A 17,902-nucleotide genomic window follows, 5' to 3' on the forward strand; every position below is an offset into this window, starting at 1 on the left:
CAATTGCATAAAGATCGTTGTCGAGTGCCCAATTTAATGGTTTCATTGCATTTAAGCAGAAATTGAGATCCCAGCGCTAAATCTAAACCTTCAAATCACCCTTCGCACCACTCCCCAAACTCATCTCCGTAATTGCATCCTCCGCATTCCTCACACCCTCCACCAACCCAATCTTCTTCGACTGATCCAACGACTCATGGAAGAGCTGTCTAGCAGTCGATTCGTCACCCGACATCTGTTCACAGCACTTCAATATCCAAGGCACTTCCAAAATACACTAAAAGTTGAATGTACCCACCTCTCTCAGGACAGCCAAATTAAACAATCCAAGCGCATACGCCACCTCGCACGTAGGATGCTTCACGAACGAAGCCTTCCTCGCCCTCTCAGCCACCTCCAAACCCTTCTTGGCCCATGACTCGGCTTGCATGAGCGTTTCACTCGGAACGGTCTTGATCGCGCCAGCGTTAATTCCGAGCGTGGACGGCGTGAAGGAGGATCGGGAGGAAGAACTTGGGGGAGGTTCCATTGATGGGGAGGATGGGAAAGCGGAGGGAGGTGAGGGTTGAGACGAAGGCGAGCGCAAAGAATGAGACGGCGCTGAGCCACGGATTATGAGTTCAGAGATGTTGCCCATCAGTTGCGCAGCTATACATTATGGCATTAGCGAAAGCCAATCGAAGATGCGGGGAATCTTACCGCGGCATTGATCATCCGTGCTCGATTCTTGAGGTGGAGGAGGAATGAGGATGGCGATAGCTTGCAGGTAAAGCGGCATCGCATAGCTGAACGAACATGAGACCAAAGCTTCGCATTGAACCAAAGGGACCACTCACTGGACTTTGCCTTGCCCCGCGTAGAACGTTCCGAGTGCTTCAAACGGAGCTGCCAGATCGTGTTTCATAACCCAGCCAGGGAGGTTAAGCTCCTCCATCATCACCCTCGTCTCCGACTTCCCATCTGGATTTACTGCGTCAATCGTGTACGACGCACATGTAGATAGGACGACTCACCGCTAACAGCAAGTTCTTCAACGACATTGCCTTTGCCCATGACGTCTTTCAAAATCGTTTCCACGCTATACACCAGCCACTTCTCCTCTTCATCCTTGCTGAGATGCATCTTCTCCGCAAGTTCGGCGAGCTTGTAAGAGATAGCCACCGCACGCATACGTTCCTTTGGGGTCAAATTGGGGAGGAGAGGAGCAGTCGCGTCGGGCGTGGTCGATGATTCTTTCGAGGTGGATGAATCGACGGAGGTGTACGAATCGGAAGCACTCGAAGACGATTGAACGCCTACGGTTTGCAGGCTCCCCAGAGCCTCTTTGTACACTCCATAGGCTTTTGAGAGACTCCCGTCCTCCTCGTATACACCGGCCAAGGCGATCGCAATACCCGTTGTCTTGAGGTAGGGCTCTTTTCCAAACTTGGAGAGCGGGAGTTGGAGAGCATGGTGCCACGCGCGTTGGAGGTATTGTATGGACAGATCACGGGCTGAGCGTTTGGAGGACGGCGAGAGTGAGGAGGACCCTGACTTGAGAAGTTCGCGCAACCCGTGACGAAGGTCCCCTCGCAATTCGGAAGGCCAGATGGTGAGAGTGCCCCAGAGCTCGCCGCTGTGTCAGATGCCTGAGACATATATCGGTTAACACAGAGCAAAGTTACTTACACCCCGAAGGCAGTGATACCCAATCCAGCAATCAGGACAGCGGTGAGCCATGGACCGAGGGCGGCAGAAGGGCTCTTGTTGCTCGCAGCTTCTGATTCGCCATAATACCCTTCATCAATCGGCGGCGGTGGGTTGTTTCCAGATCCAGAACCAGTTCCACTCGAACTCGCACTTCCTCCACCACTCCGACCACTAAACCCATCAAACGACCCAGCCGTCCCTCCAGCCCTGGCAAATTCCGCGCGACCCGACGAATCGCCCAAGTCCTGGTTGGCAGCGAACGCCATATTCGGATTTCCACCCACACTATAAGCAGGCCTGCCCTCTGTTCCACTTGAGAATGTATCATTGTGGAACGTGCCCCGGTGCTTCTCCGATTTCCCAAAGACGGCCCCGCTACCCGTCAAAGCGGCGCTATCGAACTCGGGATTCGACGCGCTGTTGTTTTTTCCACCGGCTTGGACGCTCTCGGTAGGGAACTGGGAAGACTGTTCGAGAGATAGATCGTAGCCTTCCTCCTCCATCTTTGGGATAGTTTTCGCATGGTCGGTCGAGAACCCTGCATACTGTGTTTCTTGGGAAGACGCTTTAGGTCCAGTGGGACTGGGAGGGTTGGCTGGGTCGAAGGAAGAGCTGGAGCTTCCTCCACGCGAGGCAGTAGAGCCTTCGCCTACATCGGGCGACGTTGGAAGTCGAGTGTTGAACGGCGTCTTGGTCTGGTCGCTAAACGCTCGTGCTGCGAGAACTCGTCCATAGCCGCGAGTCGGGCCCGTGCGGAGGAAAAAGCGAGGGAAAGACTGCATCGACATCATGGTTGTGGCTATTCTGAAGGTCGAGGAGATATAGATTTATGCTGCGAAACAGAAAGGGGCCATTGGAGTTGGTGGATGAGACTCCTGGTCAAAGTCTGACCCTGACAGTGACGCAAAATCTCGACACAATTGCTTCCGCGCTTGTCGCGATCGAGCACCAAGAAAATCCTTCCTATGTACCAGGCGCTGTCTCTGGCGCTGTGCAAGACCTTAAGTACTCGGACGACGCAATAATATATATTATGTACTAGGCACCGCGTTGTCTCGTAATGCAAACAGGGTGAGGAGGGTACAATGTGCAGTGGCCCAAAAAGCCCAACTACTACTTTATAAAAAGAGTTGCCAAATAAGAGTCCGTACAAGGATCAGAAAATGGTCAGGGCAAAATGCAGATGCGAACTATGCAACCACCTGAAATAAGTCAACCCAGAAGGAAAGAAGAAATCATTACATGTGTCGTGTGAGGACATCATCAAAAAAGTATGCAACAACAGGAATGAATGAGCAAAGCTAAGCGCTAACTTTATTTCCAACTATGTAAGGAACCAGTCCAAATGGGATCAGAAACAACACTCATCACTGAATACCATCATACGCGTCCTGTGTGGCGTATCGTTGCGGAGGTTGTTGAGGAGGATGGGACTGTTGCGTAGGAGTTCTCAAAGGTATAGAGTACTCATCTTGACGTTGGGGAGACGTTGACCGAGGCTGTTGTTGCAGAAATTGCCTCTGCTGTTGTTCCCTGGCCGTCAATGGTGCAGTCGAGTGCCCTTCACTACTCTCGTCTGTACTTGGGGTGCCGCGACTTCTCGGAACCGTACCATCGAAGCCGCTCGACGCGCCCTCTTTCCAAACTTCTTCCATGGAACCAGGTCCAGGTCGAGGAACGGTGCCGTCAACGCCTAAACGGACTGTATCATAACCGCCTGCATTGGCCATTCCCGAGCCATCGTTGCTCGCGAGGAAAGGATTGGGTGGGGGTGAAGGAGAGTTGTTGTACCTGTTCGAAGGCGGGAACGAGGGATTGGGATTGTAAGCGGTGGTGTTGGCGGTCGACATATGCGTCGGCAAGATGTGGCTGTCGGAGTCCTTGATTCGGGGGCTGTATGGGCGGTGTGCGACTTCGGAATCCAAAGGAGGGTAATACTGGCGGTAGGCAAAGTACGAGAAGATGATTCCCATAGCGGATCCAACAATGACATCCTGCCAGTGGTCTAAAGAAAGGTTGAGCGAGATTACATCGCTAAGGTGAAATTAACGCACGTCGATAGTCCATGGTCCTAGAAATAGCGACCATCGCGGCGCCACAGAAGGGGAACAAAGCAGCCCATGCCTTGCCCTGGACAGGAATGTGAACAAGAGTCAATCAAGTAGACGCAAAAAACGTACAGCATGACCACGTGTGTCAAACAAGTGGAGCTTCCCGGCAAGGTAGAAGGCGAGGAAACCAAGGCCGGCGAAGGACACTGGAAAGGATGTGAATGAGGTCGAATTCGGCAATGGTCAACGTTGAAACTCACTTGAAGAATGTCCTGAAGGGAAGCTTCTGAAGCCCTCGTTTAGCAAGGAGTCGTCGGCTTGTGTACATTGTGTCCAGTCAAAGAGGCCGAACTCGGAATTCGTGGCGCCAGGGGGAGGGATACACCGATCGATGATGTCTATAGCGGGGCATGAGAGGAATTCTCGTGCGTGTTTGCATACATACCAGGTCTTGGACGACCAACAGTGATCTTGATAAACTGCGTCGTTGCGCCAGTCAAAGCTAGGCCAAGGACAACTGGAAAAGAGTGTTAATCATAGTTGAGTTTTGAGTTTAGGTGTAGGACTGACGACCGAGGGAGGCTATAGTGCAAGATTAGTGATGCGGCGAAACTACGCGCGACGGAAGGCTCACAATTATGAAGGTCCCACCATGAGCGCACAGTGAAGAAGTTGATGAGAGGCATGAGGATAATCGGGATGCCAAACACGATGAAGTAGAGAGGGCCATTCTGATGAGTACTTAGGTTAACATTGTACCATCAAAGCTAGGTAGCAATGGTCACTTACAGGAACACGTTCGTGCAAGGCGTGCCTGTATATGCCAACTGACAGTCAGATCATCAAACCCCGGAACATTGATGCTAGTCACTCACGGATAGCGAAGCCTGGTAAAGTGAACGCAGTTAGTTCGCTAATGAAGTTGATCCGCTTGAGTATGGGGCACAACGTACGAAGAATCATCCAGTGAGAATTGCCTGCGATATCCTGTCACTTTGTCCAATGCATAGAACGCCGCACTACACGAGGACATTAGCACGCAACATAGGCAATAACACAGCGGCACAATTCGTACGCTAGAAGAAGGGTGATAGCCCTGAATGGCAGCTTGTAAGTGGTCGTGTGACAAGGGGGGCGAGATTGCTTACCAGTCGGGTGCATACGACAACAAAAGTTTCCTCCTCCTCGCAGGAGTCATCTTCTTGTGTTTGATAGGATACATAACAGGGAACCATCCCGCGATTTTGCCTTGCGTGGCGTGCATGTCGGCCGAGTGAGAGTGAGCGTGTTGTGAGGTTGGAGGGTAGTGAGAGGTTGTGAAGGGAGGCCTAATGTTGTCTAGTGAGGGGCTCTGGATACGGGCGTATGACATCGACCAGCTGCTCAGCAGAGGTGAATGTTATATAGGTGGGCGGAACGCCAAATGCTATGTCAGGGAGCGTCCGCAGCTAGGCGAAAACTCCACAGAAGCGAACAAACAGGGTCAATCTGGTTTGCAGGGACTGGCCTGTTCAAATGTCGTGGACGTTGTGTCGGGCGTCGAGCGATGGGGGTTGGCCGTCGTCCTCAGGGTCGATTGTAGCTGTGACGATGGCGGGGTTGATGGTGGTTACAGGCTAAGAAGGGGCTGTTGTTGTGCTCCTCGGTTGGGACAAACTATAACATCAACCTGGAAGAAGAAAATAGAAGAGTTGTGCGTGGCTGCCAGTGGTACAGCCTCGCAGAAGGTGATAAAAGGGAACAGTTGGTGGTCGTCTGCAACACTTCTGTTGTTTTGGCCAAGACCACATTCGGCATCTGCCATAAGCAGGCCAAGCGCTTTCCTCCTTCAGTCACGGAACTATATTCCACATGGCTGACACAACCACAAACTTTCAGTGGAAACCAGGCAAGTCAAACCCTTCTAGTCTATACAAAGCCGTCTATTGACGTTCAGTCCAGAATATGACGACGTTCTCCAAAAAATCGCGTCGTCAGATGATCTAGAAGGGTACGGCTATGCACGCCGTGTGTGAACTTGATTTCATTGACCAAAGATTCTCCCAGTTCAGATTGGAGCGACCTTCGGCGGGTTATACAGCACAAACTCGAACAGGTGCACAAATCCCTCTAATCGACTTGGCAGATGTTTGACTCGATAGCAGAATGTGAACCTGTTCCTTTCAACGACTAGCGGGCCTTCCCCACCTCCCCCGTTCAGTTCACAGCCTTCAACGCCTGGAGGCCTGCGACTACCTCCCTTTCCTCCAAAGAAACTGGCCCAGATGCATCTCTATGACCCTCCTGAAAGCTACATGACAGAAGACCAGGCAAAGGAAACAAAAGAGGCCATCTTTGAACAGTTGGACCAATTCGACGAGTACGCGCGGCGCTTATCTCCATGTTCTATCTTTTGACCTTTTACTCGTTCAGGAAACCTCCGTTCACGATACAACGCCTTTGTGAACTGCTGCTGGAACCGAAGAAAAACTATAAATCTGTCGGAAAGTATCTCCGCGCGGTTGAAAAATCGATTCTAGTCACTTCCGCACATGACGCCTTCCCATCGGTTCCTCTGGAACCAACGTCTACCTTCCCCTTGCCATCGCGGGCAAATGGTAATGGAGCCAGCCAGGACAACGTCCAAACCACAGCTCCTTCCTCCAGCTCTTCGGTGCCTTCCAGCCCTCTCGCGTTCGCAACAAGACGCTCATCTACACCTTCCACGCCGCTTTTCTCTCCCATCCCATTCTTACACGCCGATGCACGGTCTCGCTCTAAGTCTCGTAGTCCTCCTCCTCAAACGCCACCTATGACACCACTAAGCCTGGCAGGAGACGTCACCGACCTCCCTGTCGTTCCAGATGACGAGAAGGTCATTGGGTTGGTTGACGAGATGGATGATCCAGGACCCGGTCATTTGAGCGATAAGCCAACACCGCTAACGGCTGCTGCTTCCTCTGACGCGGGAAAACCCATTCTCAAGACCCTTCAGGACAGGTTCGTCAAAACTAGCGTTGAGATCGAGGGTGGAGAGGACAAGGAGAACGAGGCGCAAGATAGCGCAAAAGCTGAGGAGAAAAGTGGAGAGCAAGGAACTGCGGATGCAAGCGGGAGTCGGAAGAAGGCCAAAACAGATCAAGACGAAGACCAGCACATGGAAACTGCCCAGGAGGAGGTTCCCAAGGAGGCGAAGGAGGAGAAAGAAAACGAAGGCGCGGGCGACAGCAAGATGGACCTTGATGTGACGGAAGACAAGTCGTCATAATGTGCAGTACATGTTATTAGGGCAGGTCCTGCTAAGATACCGATTAAATGGACAGTGGTGTAAAGTATACATCGAACAGAATGCGAAAAGATCAAGATTGCTCCGTCTTGACTAGCCCCTCTTCCGCCTTCGATACCATATTCTTAGTTATCGACTTATTGGTCTCTTCCTCATCAATTTCCAATTCGACCTTGACAAGTTTGAGTTCAGGCTTGACATCCTCTTCCTCCTTCAAGATGGACGTGGCTGTCAGTTTGCGTTTCGTACTGGTCTTCCTCTTTTGCTCGGCAATGTTCTTTCTTGCGCTGGGACAAAGGGCCTTCGACGTCGAACTACCGCTCAGTGTACACTGGTCGCATTTTGGGTTGACTGGCGTGCAAACCACCTAGCACGACTATTCAGCACAGGGGAAGGATTGCAATGTTTTGCTAACCTCACCTGGCCAAACCCAACAAGCAGTGGGTTGATTTCCTGGTGGAGTTCGCTCGGGAGCCATGACTGCAAGTTGAGCCGGGTCTCCTCAGGATCCTTGGTCGGCTTCCTATGCCACCCCAACCTATTAGAAATTCGGTGCACATGGACGTCCACACCGATTCCAAGGTTCCTACCCAAAGATATCAGCCGACGATCCAAGAAGTTGCTCCTCTCTTGAACTCACAAATTCCAAGCAACCTGCAAACACAAAAACGCCATCTTCGGTCCCACACCCGGCAACGAACAAAGTTCATCCACCGTCTTAGGCACGTCTCCTTCGAACTCCTCTTGCAACTTGGCAGCGGTCTGTTTCAGGTAATCTGTCTTTCTCCGCCAAAAGCCGACCTTAGCAATGGCTTCGGAGATGAGAGAGGAAGGGGCGTTAATGATGCCTTCGACGCTGATGGCGCCACCAAGGGCTGTACGCAATTTGGTTACTGCTGCGTCCGTGACTTCATCTTTGGTTTGGGATGAGAGCATTAAAGAGACAAGAGTTGCGAAGCGTTGGTTCTACGGGGTGCGCATGTGAGGAAGCGCACCGCATGGAAGGGAAGGTGCACACCTTGGGATCCGTTTCCTTGTATTGGGCCTGAGCGCAACCCATGGTATCAACAGGGGCAACAATGCTCTCTCGCATCTTCTTTATCGAGTCGTACACCTCCTTCCAGTTGTCAGGTGCGGGGTGCGGTTTGGCCAACGCCTGAGGAATAGGTTTCTGGGATTTCTTCTTGGTGGGAGAGGTCGAGCGGCTAGCAGCCGGGGAGAAGTCCAACTCGGCCTTAACTTGAGCTCTGGCCTTTCCTTTAGTCTTTCGAGTGGGCTCTGGGGAAGAAGGCGCAGAGGACAGAGGAGATAGATCATTTGATATTGAAGGTTCAGGTTTGGTTCGTCGAAGAGACCGTCGCGGAGTTGTTACAGTGTCCAATTTGAGGTCCTCAAGATCAGGAATTATTTCCAACTTGACTTGACCTGGTTCAAGTTTTATTCTTTTGGACCTTCGTAGAGTGTCAGGTTCTTCTTCCTTGACAGGTATGTCGTCCAGGGTGAACAAAGTCACAGAGGAGCTGAATTCACTCTTCTGGGCGATTAGTTTGCTGGGTCCAGCTGAGTTTCTGGTTGAGCGCGACATTAGATTACAGAAATTGTTAGTTAGAGTCCCGGCCCTCCCAGATATCCAGTTTGCGAAACGAAAGGGTGGAATGGTCGACAGCCAAGAGCAAGGAAAGCGTGGGAACAACCTTCCCCACCTGCGGCACGCGTTATTTTGGCGGTGCCGGCGGCCAAACAAAGGTGCGCCTGTCTCCACATGTACGGTGATGCTCACCCAGTTGGCGCCCGCCAATGACGCTCCTTTCTAAACAGGTCACGAGCGAACGCAAATGTACAGAAGCTATGATCAAGCCCTGACGTATTTCTCATGTTCTCCACCTATATAAAGCGCGGGTTCCATGACCGCCTATCCTCACCACCTTCTCCAACATGTCCTCCATTGGATCTACCCTCAAGCACGCCATGAACACCGTTGTCGGCGATGCCAAAACCCGCGACCTCCAGCGCGACACCGTCGTGCCCACCAGAAACTCGGCCATGACCACCGACTATGGCGCGAAGATGTCTGATACAGACCATTGGTGCGTTCTTCCCCGCGTCTTTGCCAAACCTCGATTGACCTGTCCCCTATAGGCTCTCTGTATCAGACGGTTCCAAAGTCGGTCCAGCGCTGCTGGAAGACCAGATCGCTCGAGAGAAGATCCACCGATTCGACCATGAGCGTATCCCTGAGCGAGTCGTTCACGCTCGTGGCACGGGTGCTCATGGCGAGTTTCGCGTGTTCGACCACCGAGCATCCAAGTACACATCTGCACCTGTTTTGACTGACCCGTCGCGCACCACGCCCATCTTCATTCGCTTCAGTACCGTACAGGGCTCCAGAGGAAGTGCTGTACGTCAACCCGCCTTTACACATTTGACTGTTTTCACTCAACCCTCGACCAGGATTGTGTTCGCGATGTGCGAGGCTTCGCGGTCAAGTTCTACACGCCTGAAGGGAACTGGGACCTTGTCGCCAATGACATCCCAGTATTCTTTATCCAGGATGCCATCAAGTTCCCCGATTTCGTTCACGCTGTGAAGCCCGAGCCGCAGAATGAAGTGCCTCAGGGCCAATCCGCTCATAACAACTTCTGGGACTTCGTCGGTCTCCAGCCTGAATGTGAGTATATCTCTTCACATGGTGCCCCATCAACGACTAAATGTATTCTTGATAGCCGCCCACATGGTTATGTGGACGATGTCGGACAGAGGCATCCCTCGTTCGTATCGCATGATGCAAGGCTTTGGCGTCAATACCTTTACTCTAATCAACGCCAAAGGCGAGCGACACTTTGTCAAGTTCCATATGACTCCTGAGTTGGGTGTCCATAGTCTGGTGTGGGACGAAGCTCTGAAGATCAACGGCCAGGATCCAGGTACATCTGTACTCTCAGACATTTTCTCCTCCGATGCTAACCTGCAACTTCAGATTTCCACCGCAAAGATCTGGCTGAAGCCATTCACGCCGGCTGTTATCCAAAGTGGACCTTCGGCATCCAAGTCATTCCTGAGAAGGACGAGCACAACTTTGATTTTGATATCCTTGATGCAACGAAGATCTGGCCCGAGGAGCTTGTTCCTTTGCAACCTATTGGAGAGCTCGTGCTGAACAGAACTGTTGATGAATACTTCCCCGAGGTTGAGCAAGTTGCTTTCTGTACTAGCCATGTCGTTCCAGGCATTGGCTTCAGCGACGACCCCCTTCTTCAAGGACGAAACTTTTCCTATTTCGACACACAGATCAGTCGACTTGGTATCAATTGGGAGCAGGTATGCAGCCCCTTTGAAGCTGTTTGCCGCAGCATATATATTGATACGCATCCCAGCTCCCTATTAACAGACCCGTCTGCCCTGTCATGAACATCAACCGAGACGGCAAGATGCAGATGAGGATTCACAAGACGAACCTCAATTACTTCCCCAATCGTGACTCGATCGTCAACCCAGTCCCTCCCGCTGAAGGCGGCTACGTCGAGTGGGTAGTACATGACATGTTCCATACCATCTTTGGCTGAACAACATCTTTAGGTTTATGGAGAAGATTGTTGGGCTGAAGCAGCGAGTGCGCGGTGCCAAGTTCCAGGAACATTATAACCAAGCTCAGCTCTTCTGGAACTCACTCACTCCTTGGGAAAAAGAGCATACCATCAATGCCTTTGCCTTCGAATTGAGTCACTGCGACGATCAACGGGTCTACGAGCGCTACACGACAATTCTCAACAACGTCGACTTCGAATTGGCTAAGGCTGTTGCGATCAAGGTCAACGGTGTTGTCCCGGAGAAGCCAGCGCGCCCCAACCACGGTCGCTCGTCAGCTCCCTTGTCGCAATTCTACTATGCTCCGAAGAAACCCATCATCGCCACTCGCCGCATCGCAATCATTGTAGCTGACGGGTTCCACGAGGCAGAGGTCCTCGCCGTCCGTAGCCTGCTGGCGAGCGCTAAAGCCACGACTTGGATCATTGGGCCCCGTCGTGCTGCGGTCAAGGCCGCCGGTGGAGGACGGCTAGTCGCGGACCACTCGTTGGAGGATCAGCGCTCGACTCTCTTCGACGCTGTCTACATCCCCTCCGGAGAAGAGCACGCGAAGACACTCATTGGCAATGGTCGTGCTATCCATTGGATTCGCGAGGCCTTCGGGCATTGCAAGGCCATCGGTGCCGTTGGCGAAGGTTCGTGGTCGATCCCCTTGATTCTGGCCTGTGACTTATCTTTCTCTTTACTAGGTGTCTCCGTTGTCAACCACGCCCTCAACCTTCCCGAAGTCAAACTCTTCACTGCTCCCAACGATGACACCGTCCTTACATCCTACGGTGTCGTCACGACTGGGAAGTACGGTGTGAAGTCAGCAGCGACTGACGTTCTCCAGATTGAGCCTGGGCCAAAGGGCTTCGTCTCCAACTTTGCATATGAAATTAGCAAGCACAGGTGTTTTGAGCGGGAATTGGATGGGCTCACGGCCAAGGTAGCTTATTAGATAGTTTAGTTTATAGAAAGACAATGTGGACTTTATGTTGTAGTATTAGACTTCGGTGTTCGCGCAAATGTAACATAGTGGTGTCGCAGTTCTCTGGAATCTCGCTGTGCCTCCCTGACGCCTGCCCCTAATTCTCCAGCGCTTAACCCGCTTATCCTAATGAATGGGCCAGTACAGACTAATGACGCTCACAGGCCAGAGAATGCTTGTTCGATCGTGGATTCGTGACGTCTCGGGTCGATCCTGAAACAGCCCCTTTGCCTCCTTGTCCAAGGCCATAAAACCCCATCGCATTCGATCTTTCCCAACCAAGCAAACGTCCGCAATCTCAGCCTCGAACCAAGCACTTTCTTTTTATTTGCAAACCCGTCACCACGGCCTCAATATCAGTCCAACTCCCTGCAGTCAGCAACCTGGCGAAGAAAAAATCTCCAGCCGAGGCTTCAGCCGGCAACGTCGAGCTTCCTCCCTCACCCGCACCCCAGTCTGGGGCCAACGTACCCGTCAGACCACTTTCGAATCAGTCCGGCGAAGAGTCCGACAACAACTCTGAGGCAACCAAGGACCTCAAAGTTCCGGAGAAGCCGCCCACCTCTCGTCGCCCTTCGAAGCAAACACATAAGGAGCCCGAGAAGCCTCCCGTTCAAGCACCCCCTCCCCCTCGCCCCTCCAGCAGACGCTCCAAGTCCGGTGCCATGTCTGGCCCAACCAGCTACCCCAAGGGCGTCATCACCCTGTTGATGAACATGATCCCCCGCATGGCGGTGAACCCCAAGTTCACGGGCGAACAGGAATCGTTCATGCTCTGGAACGCGATCCTCAACACCCACTTTCCCGCCGACATGGGATACGGTATCACCTTCCACAAGACCGTCGACTCGAAGGATGGCGACGATTTCACCAACTATCTCGTGGTTAAACTCATTCGCGAAGGTGAAGAGAGCACGGTCCTCGTCGTCACCGTCCGCAAGAACGCCGACGATAGTTCCCCCGGGAGGGAGGCTGTGGAGAAGAAGGCCATGGAATACGTTGACTCCCCTGGGTTCGACGAGACTGAGTTTCCAGACATCTACTCCATCACCAGTGTCGGTTTGTCGTGGGCGGGGACGAAGATGGAGGAGCCCAAAACGGAGAAGTACCTCGATGGGTCTGAGAAACCGGAGAGTTTGGTGGACTGGACGACCAACATGGCCTCTGCTGTTTCGTTTGAGAAGTTGAAGTCAATCGCGGGAAAGGTCCACAGTATGACGCACCAGTATCGACGAGGAGGGGATTCCAAGAACCAGGGATGAATGTAACATGAATGTAACACGCTCCTTTCCTGTAAGACTGTAGTTTCATTTTACCTTAGCACATTAAGGCTTGTACAATATAATACAATGCATTATGGTATCCTGAAAAACAAGAAAGCAGAACGACTGTGCTCTGATGCGGACAGTGATGTCTGATCCAACCGACACACGCCACCAATAAATAGCTACTGGGAGGAACCGGAACCCTCAAGTGGGTCCACACAAGCTGTACATACCAGAGTAGGTGCAATCATGCCCTCCCCCAAGCTGGCGGTGGTACCGTTGTCGTATACCTGTAACATCAGTCCTGTTAGCAAAGTCGTGGTTCGCCTGTTAGTCCGTCCAGCTTACCCGACGGTGGCACCATATCCCTTCTCTCTCTCAACTCGAATGTCGAACACGAGGGACCCAGTGCTGTCGTCGCGGTCCACCCGACACCAATTCCGCCGTCCCATAATAAACTTCTGCTTCCTTGGAGAACCCGACGGGTCATGCGTGAATACAGGAATCTGGTGTCCGTCAGTCAATCTGGTTGAAAGAAGCGAAAACAAAGGGACTCACCATAATTTCATCCGTATCGATGTGATGCAGCGTCTTGTGTACTTTCGTAGCCAACGAGGAAACCATCGTGATCACTCCGTTGGGTCTATGAAACGATGAGCACGAGGTGCTGAAAAGGAACGCGTTTGCACTCACGGCGGTGTGTTGACGATGGCACTTGTGACAATGTTCTGCATGTATCTCCAATCATCCTCAGGCCTCGGTTCCGGCTTGCCTTTCTGCTTGAGGGTCTTCAACAATCCCACTGCAGCACAGTGAACGTCGCCAGAAATAAAGGTCACTCGGATTCCCTTGGTTCGAGAGAAGTTTTGCAATTGCTCAATCAGCCAATTGCGCTCTTTCTGTATAACCGGAATCTGCATTAGAGCGAGTGCGGGCGCGCGAGAAAGGAAAACAGTCGAACCTTATGGCTTCGCGCGGTCCAATGGTCGTTCAAATCATCCAGCAGTTCTGCATCTGCATTGAACTTGTTGACGAACCCTCCCAGCCCAAGGGTTCCGTTCCTTCCCAGGGCCACCAGCGGGTTGAACTTGGACTCCAACGCGCTTTCCAAGAACACCATTCGGGGGTATGCGATAGGGATACCCAATTGGATGATGAGGTGGTCGACGCCAGGAGGTAGAGCGTGCAGTCGCTCAAAGACCTTAGCATATTCGCCTGGGCTGCAGATCTGGTCTTTCTTGCGCTCGGCACTGAAGAGTAAAATCAGCGGTAAGACGGATGGCTCAACATGAATGGCGAAGGTCACATACCGACAGTCCAACATGAGGATATAGTCTTTGGGACCCAATCTCGACAATGACGAGTGGCTCGGGAGAGGAATGAAAGGGCCAGGTTCGGGGCCGATGATCATCGACTTGTAGACGTGCTTGCCAGGCGCGTCAGAGACACCATCAACCTCAGCTGCGAGTGCCAATTAGTTCGGCATAATGAACATGATTTAATGCAAGCAGCATCGCTTACGATTGATGAAGCATTGGAAAAGCAGGAAGAAGAAATAGCCTCGAGCGCCGACACTAAAGCAAAGGGTCAGACATGCCTCGACAAGGTGGTCGCACAGACTGACGCTCTGAACACAGGTGCCATTTGAAGATCGTCAGGATAGCTTCCAAAGCCGTCAATCAGGTCTAGGGGCAGGAAATCAGGACCATCGCCTTCTTTGGCATAAAGAAAGGACAAACCATGGTCGTCGCACATATTCAACATTGGTCTGCAAGCGGGACATTCAGTGTCTACTTGATTGGACGGATTGAGGCCGACTTACATTGAACTGTTCGCCCTCGCGAAAGCACCGCTCCTGAAGTGTTGGCAGTAATGATTGAAGAAGAACCTCTCAATCGTAAGTGAAATCTCCTCGGTCAACGGATACGCCTTCTTCTCCTCTGGTTTCATCTTTGATACCCATTCCTGCATTTCAGGTTCGCGCATTAAGCTTTAGGGTTTATGTTTGATTAGAGTTCATTTCGGAAAGGAAGAGGTCCGACTCACACGTCGCAGTATAGCTGATCCCCACCGCCGACCAATGCGTGGAAAGGTGTTTCCGCGTGCTTCGAGAGCAAATCCATCCACACGGGATCATATCCCGATTTGAACCCAGGTCCTCTGAAGTCATCAGGATTTACACCTGCAGAGAATCCGTTACACTGTAAATGTCCGTTAGACCAGAGGCGACCGTTGGAGAGAGTAAGGAACACCCACACTGTGCGCAGCGAGACGCATACCAGTGTTCTTCCCGGGTACGAAAAACTCCATCTTTTGCCCTCCGTTGACGCAGTACCGTACACCCATTTCCCTTTCTCCCAAAGGTACCCGGATCATGAATCTCCAGAATGTAAACGTTCCACCAGGACCTCCATAGACGTATAACTCTTGCCCTGTCACCTTTTCGGAATGTGCAGGGGAGGCCGAAGCATTCAGGGCACCATGCCCATTGGGTCCCCCAATGGCATAGTTAGCCACGGGAGTCTGCATAGGTAGACCAGGGACGGAATCGTTGGGCGTTACCGAGGTCGGCGGGGACCCTGAACCGTGGTGCGACGAAGTTGGGGATGTTCCCGTGGTTACAGAGGAGTTGGATGTCGTAGGGTACACGAAGCTTCCGGCAACAGGTGTTGCAGGCATGAGTGTAGAATGAGGGTCAGCAGGATGGGGGCCCAGATCGAATGACGGTACACCATGAAGCTGATTCCATGCACTTGGAGGACTGTTTCCCCCTGCATGTGTGCCTTGATTCTGTCCATTTGCTGCTCCGTTCCCTGCGGAGTGTCCATTCGTTTTCAGATTTTTCTTGTGTGCGTTCCGACTGAAGGAGAACGACCGCTTACGAGTTTCTACCTTGGTGAGGTTGAGGTTTGAGGAAGAAGCGGCAGTGGTCTGGAAACGGGAGAAGGTAGTGGGGAGAGCACGGTCCGGGTCCCACTCGTAAGTTAGCGTAGGGAAAGGTTCATAGATCGACCCAGAGTCCGCAGCTATAAGCGAGCAATAAATATCGTTACCGAAGATGGCATTCACCGGTTACGCACTAACGATCATAGCAGCCCCATGCCAAACCCCGTGCTCGTCGATTGTATCGAACCTAGAACACATCATGAGAGAAGACCCTTTGTAGGAGAATGGACGCACTTGAGCAACGGTCCACACATGAATTGAAGGTGTGGTTCCATCCTTGCGACTCGCAAGACTCTGCTTCGATCCACTGCGCTCATTTTGGTCAACTGCCTTGCGGAAACCATATAACTGTGTGTCGGATTATATGTGGTACTGGTGTTTGTTCCAGTGGGGTCTACAACACGATCAACAGGGATTTTGACAACAAGGAGCTACACCAACCATCTTTGGGTTCAGGAGGTAAAGGCGCGGGAATGCCTCCAAAGTCAGTGGAGTGTGGGATCGGTTTATGTTGCTGTTGTCCTTGGAGCTGCTGGTTGGTTGGAGGCATGGAAGGAAAACCGTATTGCTGTTGTAGCTGTTTCGCACCGTACTTGTAGTCCTGTGGCTCAGAGAGATATGGTAGACCATCCTTTGGGGGTAGAGGTGGAGGTAGCGGACTGGGCGGAACACTTTGAGTGGGTTGGGCATCTTGAGTGGATGATAATGGGACTTGGATCTTCAGTCCTCCTGCTGCTGAGGCCGCTCCAGTCGCAGCTCCTACGAGACCGGCAGACAGGGAAGGCACGCCTTGGAAGGAGTGCATCGACGGCGACTTGCCATGTCCTGCTGCGGCTGTACCAGACCCTTCGGTAAAAGCTTTACCGTGCTTGGAGTGCGTATGCCCTTCATGTTGGGCTAGTGGGGGAGACGGAATCCCATGGGCATGTTGGTGGGGCATAAAGCCTCCAATAAAGTTGTCTGGCATCGGTGCAATGTTCTCAACAGGAATGTACTGCCCCGCTGCATCACGATGGACGTGCGAGTACAACTGGCTTTCCTATAGAATGATTGGTGAATATGTATATCCATCTTCTGCTAACAATTGTGAGGACGAACTCGTTCCGCGCGTCGGTGAGCGTGCCATCCTGTGCTGTCCATCGCCTACAGCTATCTACAGTCGTATATTGTTCAAGCTTGGTGTGGGCGTTGTTGGCGCCAAAATGCCTTGTAATGAGTGTCGTCGTATCTCGTCACGGTGAAACAGTTCCCAACGTGATAGCTGACTTGGTCAACGACGACGATGATAGACTGTTGGCGTTGTTGGGAACGTTGAGAAACGCGGTCGACGTTGAGTGAGACTTGGTTTGACAAAGTGGGTAAGACAGACTGAACGTCACTCGCCGTGATATTCAATCGCGGGACCAATATCCAGGTGTGGCTATGCAGTATTGCCGAGCCTCGGCAGGCAGTTGCGTGACGCGCCCAAGGCGCCCAGCACGCTCGGATGCGTCTTGGGCTCCCCAAGATGGTACCAGGTCTGGTTTCTGACATTCACCAGATGAAGGAGAGACGAAGCACACAGACGTGAAGCGAATATTGAGACGCTGTGCCTGGTTTCTTGATACAATGACCTGGAGGCGGTGTGGCCGGAACTACCTTGGTCTCACAGGTAAGTACTTAGCCGCAACAATCCGCAACCTAGTAGTGAAAAGCTGTACGATGAGGACCACCGTGGATGCCCATCTGCTTCCTTTTCAATGCCAAGGGCGTCCAGAGCTCATGTTATCAGCTGGTTATCACACGGCCGTCTTCGAGATCACAGCGAATAGTGACTGTCAAGCGTGAAGGTTGTCTGCCCTCAACCTCTCTCGACTTCCACTATTTTCTACGAGCTGAGCGCTGATCTTTGGACCCGCACTTTATCATCGCTGGGAGTGGCTTGGGGTGCCTCACAAGTCACTTGAGGCGTTTAAAATTGAACACTTGGTCGGTATCGACTGAACAATTCGGGGACCGTACCGAATAATAGAGACACAGATGTATCTGTCAACCACCGCTTTTCTGCTCAAGTATATACTAGTAGGTTCATTTCCGAGAGCTGGCAACAGGTCGTCAGACGGCGGAAAGCTCGTTGCGGCGAGCCAGTGAG

The 17,902-nt window shown here is 52.2% G+C and overlaps 6 protein-coding genes across 6 annotated transcripts; 2 read left to right on the forward strand and 4 right to left on the reverse strand.

The window, feature by feature from the left end:
- Window positions 1–82: 82 nt before the first annotated feature.
- CC1G_03886 (hypothetical protein) lies at window positions 83–2,477 on the reverse strand (the record flags this gene model as incomplete). The annotated part of the gene is made up of 6 exons (XM_001833617.2): window positions 83–235; window positions 299–648; window positions 700–785; window positions 837–960; window positions 1,014–1,615; window positions 1,669–2,477. 6 exons carry the CDS (start codon window positions 2,475–2,477, stop codon window positions 83–85), a joined length of 2,124 nt encoding a protein of 707 aa, XP_001833669.2.
- A 579-nt stretch (window positions 2,478–3,056) lies between these two features.
- On the reverse strand, window positions 3,057–5,467 carry CC1G_03887 (phosphatidic acid phosphatase type 2 domain-containing protein 1A; the record flags this gene model as incomplete). The annotated part of the gene is made up of 12 exons (XM_001833618.2): window positions 4,889–5,467; window positions 4,816–4,836; window positions 4,694–4,759; window positions 4,616–4,627; window positions 4,530–4,554; window positions 4,375–4,471; window positions 4,311–4,322; window positions 4,186–4,257; window positions 4,001–4,138; window positions 3,870–3,946; window positions 3,744–3,819; window positions 3,057–3,694 (listed from the first exon to the last, which is right to left on the reverse strand). The coding sequence occupies exons 1-12, from the start codon at window positions 5,002–5,004 to the stop codon at window positions 3,057–3,059; spliced, it is 1,350 nt and encodes a 449-aa protein (XP_001833670.2). The 5' UTR covers window positions 5,005–5,467.
- A 124-nt stretch (window positions 5,468–5,591) lies between these two features.
- On the forward strand, window positions 5,592–6,987 carry CC1G_03888 (hypothetical protein; the record flags this gene model as incomplete). Its single annotated transcript, XM_001833619.2, has 5 exons — window positions 5,592–5,632; window positions 5,677–5,730; window positions 5,787–5,835; window positions 5,885–6,099; window positions 6,153–6,987. The coding sequence occupies 5 exons, from the start codon at window positions 5,592–5,594 to the stop codon at window positions 6,985–6,987; spliced, it is 1,194 nt and encodes a 397-aa protein (XP_001833671.2).
- Window positions 6,988–7,078: 91 nt separating this feature from the next.
- On the reverse strand, window positions 7,079–8,590 carry CC1G_03889 (DNA-(apurinic or apyrimidinic site) lyase; the record flags this gene model as incomplete). Its single annotated transcript, XM_001833620.1, has 4 exons — window positions 7,079–7,372; window positions 7,426–7,591; window positions 7,646–7,971; window positions 8,024–8,590. The coding sequence occupies 4 exons, from the start codon at window positions 8,588–8,590 to the stop codon at window positions 7,079–7,081; spliced, it is 1,353 nt and encodes a 450-aa protein (XP_001833672.1).
- Window positions 8,591–8,940: 350 nt separating this feature from the next.
- Window positions 8,941–11,620, forward strand: CC1G_03890 (catalase; the record flags this gene model as incomplete). The annotated part of the gene is made up of 8 exons (XM_001833621.2): window positions 8,941–9,092; window positions 9,145–9,403; window positions 9,457–9,673; window positions 9,729–9,929; window positions 9,983–10,323; window positions 10,380–10,528; window positions 10,582–11,225; window positions 11,280–11,620. 8 exons carry the CDS (start codon window positions 8,941–8,943, stop codon window positions 11,528–11,530), a joined length of 2,214 nt encoding a protein of 737 aa, XP_001833673.2. The 3' UTR covers window positions 11,531–11,620.
- A 1,452-nt stretch (window positions 11,621–13,072) lies between these two features.
- On the reverse strand, window positions 13,073–16,911 carry CC1G_03891 (plasma membrane protein; the record flags this gene model as incomplete). Its single annotated transcript, XM_001833622.2, has 17 exons — window positions 13,073–13,115; window positions 13,174–13,331; window positions 13,384–13,468; window positions 13,519–13,724; window positions 13,787–14,075; window positions 14,136–14,286; window positions 14,347–14,399; window positions 14,450–14,510; window positions 14,565–14,593; window positions 14,648–14,815; window positions 14,872–15,026; window positions 15,082–15,638; window positions 15,708–15,851; window positions 15,906–15,958; window positions 16,006–16,165; window positions 16,213–16,810; window positions 16,870–16,911. 17 exons carry the CDS (start codon window positions 16,909–16,911, stop codon window positions 13,073–13,075), a joined length of 2,952 nt encoding a protein of 983 aa, XP_001833674.2.
- Window positions 16,912–17,902: the final 991 nt, after the last annotated feature.

This window comes from Coprinopsis cinerea, assembly GCF_000182895.1.
Source record: "Coprinopsis cinerea okayama7#130 chromosome 2 map unlocalized cont3.2, whole genome shotgun sequence".
NCBI lineage: Eukaryota > Fungi > Basidiomycota > Agaricomycetes > Agaricales > Psathyrellaceae > Coprinopsis > Coprinopsis cinerea.